The following is a 5,382-nucleotide window of genomic DNA, read 5'->3' as shown; positions in this document are numbered from 1 at the left end:
CGAAATTTATTTTTCTTTATATTTGTCCAAAAAACATAAACAAAAAATAAATATCTATAAATTTAAAAAAATAAACATATATTTTATCAAAATTACATATATAAAATTATACAACAATATTTTTTATCAACCTAAGGAAAAACTAAAAAAGTTATAATTAACAATATTATTCTTATTTTAGTCTAATTATAACAAAAAAATATGATTCATTTCAAAAAATGATATAACCCAATATACCAAAATATAAATAACGAAACCAATCAAAATATGAAAAATTAAACAAACCAATTATTATGATTTATCTATTATATGGATATATATATATATTCATATATGTGCATTAATTTTCATAATATTACAAGTTATGTTTATTAATGCATTTCTGATTTGGTAATTCTCTTTTCCATTTTTAAAACAAGATATATCAAACCATACAAAATTTTATAAAATATATTTACAAATATAAGAGGATAAACTGAACTACCAACTAATAAGTCAATTTTAACCTGATTACAATAAAAAACAAAAATTCATCGTCAATTTAAAAAAATTAGAAACAAATCAACATACCGTAACGAATAGTTAAACTAATACAAAATATTATATTTGAAATCACATATCTAATTAAGATGGTGACATAAAGATACTTAATACAATTTTTCATCATACATACAAATTACAAAATTATTTAAAACCTATAAACAAACAAAAGCAAATATTTTTAATATTATAGTTTACTTATTTTGTAAATTTTTATTCTCGTGGTGCTTTGCATGAGCACGAAAGAATCACCTAGTTTATTATATATTAGATCATATTCTCATTTATGGGTTGGTAACAACAAAGTCCTAACGACCCTTGACGATGTTACTTGTATCCAATAAATTTTAACTCAAATATGGACATACTAATATAAACTTGATTTAGTACCTTGCAACTCCATTGTGATAAGATACTTGAAAATGCATACTTCGGCGTTCAAGAAAGCATGATAGTTAGTAATGAAGCCCTTTCTTTTATCCAAATATTTAAAGAAAAAAAAGTAAGCTTAAGAGATCTCCAAATGATTAAGTGATATAAGAGCATGATTAATCCATGCTCTTAATTTGGGGTTCTTAGGAGCTGATTTGACATTTTTTTTTACATTTTTCGGCTAAGAGTCGGTTCTTATATCTCTTATTTAAGAGATGGTTCTTAACTTTTGTTAGTTAAAAGGTAAGAAATGGTTCTTAGCCGAAACTAAGAAGCCTACCATAAGAGCCCGGGTTAATCATGGCCTAAGGCTTTAAGGGTTTACAACCAAACAAGGCACGAGGAGGAAACTTAGTCAAACATTCTATTTTTAGTTCCTCCGGAATAGCCTAATTCTACGTACCTTCTCCCACCTTCCGTATATTAACAATATCCTCTGCCAACAAGTTTTTTTTTTGGTGATTGCTGATTAGCATTACACCCAATTCGATTTGCTTGAAGAGAAATATCTTTCTTGCGTAGTCAATATGGGTCGGGTGAAATTGGAGATCAAGAGAATCGAGAACACAACGAACCGACAAGTTACGTTCTCAAAACGTAGAAATGGTTTGATTAAGAAAGCTTATGAATTATCGATTCTCTGTGACATTGACATTGCTCTTATCATGTTCTCTCCTTCCGATCGTCTTAGCCTCTTTTCTGGCAAAACTCGGTATTATCATTACACCCTATTGACCTTAATTAACATTTTCAATTGCTAGGTTTCTTGGATTTGAATAGAGATGAAATATGAACTATATATTATAGACCATGCATATGATCATATCTCTTAATTATCTCTTCAGGATCGAAGACGTTTTCGCAAGGTTTATTAATCTTCCTAACCAAGAACGAGAGAAGTAAGCTAACACTAGTTTCCTTTCATTTTTTTTTTTTTTTGAATTCTCGATTTTAATATATTTGATTGCTATTAGGTTTTGCTTATGGTTATTTATTTGTTTTTTTTTTCTTCAGTGCAGTCTTTCCGGACCAGGGTAGACGCCCGTATGTATCAATTTCTTCTTGCATTACATAATCATTTGTACATAACTTAAAATTAAAAATCAATTAATTCACATATTGACCTCTTCCTGTTTTTTTTCTTTTGCAGGGATATTCAAAGCAAAGAGGTTTGACTGATCCTACTGATTAGTTCTTTTCTCAAAAATGTGTTATGGTGTGTTATATATCTATTGATCTAGAATAATTTTGTTGCATGACAGTATCTACTGAGGATTTTGCAGCAACTCAAGACCGAAAATGACATCGCTCTTCAAATTACAAGGTCTGAAACTTTCTTTCTTCTTTGTCTTTACAATCGATTTATAATTTCTATAGTTCAACATACACACTTTTCGATAAAAATTTAAACTTTTCAATTAACTTTGTTTTGTTTCTATATTTGAAAGCCCGGCAGCCATTAAGTCCGACGTCGAGGTGATTAATATTTATTAACTTAAACATTATATTGATATAAAAAAATTTTACGTAGTAGCTTAGCCGCTTAATCTCTCTTGTAAACCGAATATCTAGGAACTTGAGCAAGAAGTCTGTAGGTTACAACAACAACTCCAAATGGCAGAAGAAGAACTAAGGTTTTAGTTCGAAAAAAACAAGTTCTATATGTTTATAATTAATAAACGATGTTAATTAAATTAATGATCCCTTTATATAACCTAATTTGAGCAGGAGATACGAACCGGATCCAGTAAGATTCACTAGCATGGAGGATTATGATGTTTGTGAGAAGCAACTTGTCGACACGTTAACACATGTTGTCCAACGACGAGAGAATCTCTTAAGCGGCCATTTACCTACATACGAAGCATCTACTATGCAACAAAGCATTGTAGGTCCTTTCTTAAACGGAGTCGTAGAAGGTTGGTTGCCTGAAAATGGACCCAACCAAACCCATTTATTTGATCCATCGGCCCATTCTAATCAACTCAGGTATTTCATAGTTTTATAAGCTTACTCTAAGTATATCTTTGTGTTCAGATCAAAACATTTACATTAGTACAGTTTCTTCATAAATGGTTTTTAATTATTTTTGGGTTAAAACAAAAATTGGCAGAGAATTGTCATCGGCTATGTATGAACCATTGTTGCAAGGGAGTAGCTCAAGTTCTAACCAAAACAATATGAGCGAATGCCACGTGACAAATAATAACGGTGAAATGTTCACCGAGTGGGCTCAAGCGTACTCATCCTCGGCGTTATTCGCTTCTATCAACCAGGTCTTTGACATTTTTAATCAATTACTACACTAAGTATTAGTAGCAATATAAATATTTAAAAAAACAAATAATCAACTTTGTGATCAATACCAGCATGGGAATGTGGGACCTAATATGGAGGAGATGATGCCAGTTCAACAAGGTGAAATCCCGGCAGTGACGACGGAGGCACAACAAGCTGAGCATGAAGTCGCCGCTGAATATAAGACAAAAGTTCCTCAGCTCAGTAGCCAATAATGTCAAAACATGATTCCAATGAATTATTTATTTACGTATACCGATTTATTTTGTTTTATTATTTGTTCGACCTTTTTTACAAGAGACGTTGATGAAAACACAAATCGTGTGCTTTGTAAACCATTTTTTGTCAGTAAAAAATAACTTTAGTGTTGTAAAAAAAAAAAGTAAGGATCTGATGTTATTCTTCTTTCTTTATATATATATATCGGTTGATCGGTGGAGAGAGGGATATAAGATGCTGACTTTTATAATATATGTATTAAGTAAGAGAGAGTCAAAGGATGAGTCTTTTTCTTCTTATTAACTTAACTTTTACAAATGAACATGAGAGCAATATATATAAGGGAAGAAGTCGGTTAGATTGACCGACTTAATACAAAAAAACAAAACAAGATATTTTGCTTAATGGATAATCATTATCCAAAGTTAGTCTTATCTCATAATACTCCCCCTTGATTATCCATTTTGTATTACGTAGTGTCTCGTTAAAAACCTGGTCATTGAAAAACCCATTGGGACAAAAACCATGTCAAGGAAAACAGAGTACACTGCCGTAATCTCCCCCTGAGAATAGTGGACATAGTTTTCTCGTCACATGTCACGCAAATGCTGCATTCTTGAATGTTGTAGTCGGAAGAGCTTTTGTGAACAAGTCAACCAAATTATCGTATGACCATACATACTCGATGTCCACTTCTTTATTTTTTTCGAGTTCTCGTATGTATGAGAAAAATCTTGGAGGGATGTACTTCACTCTAGTTATAGCTTTCTTTGAGTTGAGCGACCCACGCCGAATTATTCTCAAATATTTTCGTCAGCTCTTTCTCGTTAACTATTCTGCTTAATTCTTATGTGGTCACTCATTGACCGAAGCCACACATATTCTCGACATGCTTTGAAGAAGTCGAAACCTAGGATCGTTTCTCGGAACGCTATGTAATCGCGGTTTCACCAATTGTAAAACCATATCCAGTTTGTGTTCGACTTTATAAATAGCATGTATCTGCAAAACCATACCAAACTCGGGTTTTCTAGAATAAATCAACCCTAATTTAAAACATACCTTGGAGAGAACAGATATTCTCGACACCGTTCTAATTTCCATGAATAGGAAATGAGCAGGATCTTGCAAAGACATTAGTATCTAAAAGTATATTTAATCAAATACAACTCGCAAGATATATAAGCTCACATATGCTTTATTACCATTAGCATCTCCAAAGTACTTATTTATGTAAGATCTTACAAGGATCTTTTAAACATCTCTTTCAACATCGAGAGATCTATTTATCATTGGAGTACTCAAAGGAGTCGCTTTATTCATACAAAAGCGTTTTAATAGCCTTTTCGTATGATTTGATTGATGCACAATTATTCTTTTTCAGAGATGCTCTATCTGGAGCCCAAGACAAAACTTTATCTTTCCGAGATCTTTCATTTCGAACTCCTCTTTCATATGAGTTCGAGCATCATCAATCTCCTTTTGAGTTCCAATTATGTTCAGGTCATCTACATATACATCAATGATCACAAAGACAGATGACGATTTCTTTATAAAAACGCATGGACATATCGCATCATTCACATATCATTTACTCAAAAGATATTCACTTAAGCGATTGTACCACATGCGTCTGGATTGCTTTAATCCGTAAAGTGATCGATGTAACTTGACCGAACAAATCTCCCTGGATTCTTTTTTCTTTCAATGCCCCTGGCTTTTTCAATCTCTCAGGGAGTTTCATACATATATCGTTATCCAACGATCAATACAAATATGTAGTCAAAACGTCTATAAGATGCATTTCAAGATTTTTAGATGCCATTAGGCTCATCAAAAATCTAAACATAATTGCATCCATTACCGGAGAATACATTTCCTCAAAATCAATTT

The 5,382-nt window shown here is 32.0% G+C and overlaps 1 protein-coding gene across 1 annotated transcript; it reads left to right on the top strand.

Annotated features, from left to right (window-relative positions):
* The first annotated feature begins 1,429 nt into the window (after positions 1 to 1,429).
* Positions 1,430 to 3,774, top strand: LOC106304588 (agamous-like MADS-box protein AGL13). The gene is made up of 10 exons (XM_013740992.1): positions 1,430 to 1,684; positions 1,818 to 1,871; positions 1,987 to 2,016; positions 2,123 to 2,141; positions 2,235 to 2,296; positions 2,421 to 2,448; positions 2,545 to 2,606; positions 2,701 to 2,961; positions 3,086 to 3,248; positions 3,342 to 3,774. Exons 1-10 carry the CDS (start codon positions 1,500 to 1,502, stop codon positions 3,483 to 3,485), a joined length of 1,008 nt encoding a protein of 335 aa, XP_013596446.1. The 5' UTR covers positions 1,430 to 1,499; the 3' UTR covers positions 3,486 to 3,774.
* Positions 3,775 to 5,382: the final 1,608 nt, after the last annotated feature.

Source organism: Brassica oleracea, chromosome C7, assembly GCF_000695525.1.
Source record: "Brassica oleracea var. oleracea cultivar TO1000 chromosome C7, BOL, whole genome shotgun sequence".
NCBI classification, from domain to species: Eukaryota; Viridiplantae; Streptophyta; class Magnoliopsida; order Brassicales; family Brassicaceae; genus Brassica; species Brassica oleracea.
This window is presented reverse-complemented; position numbering and strand designations above follow the sequence as displayed.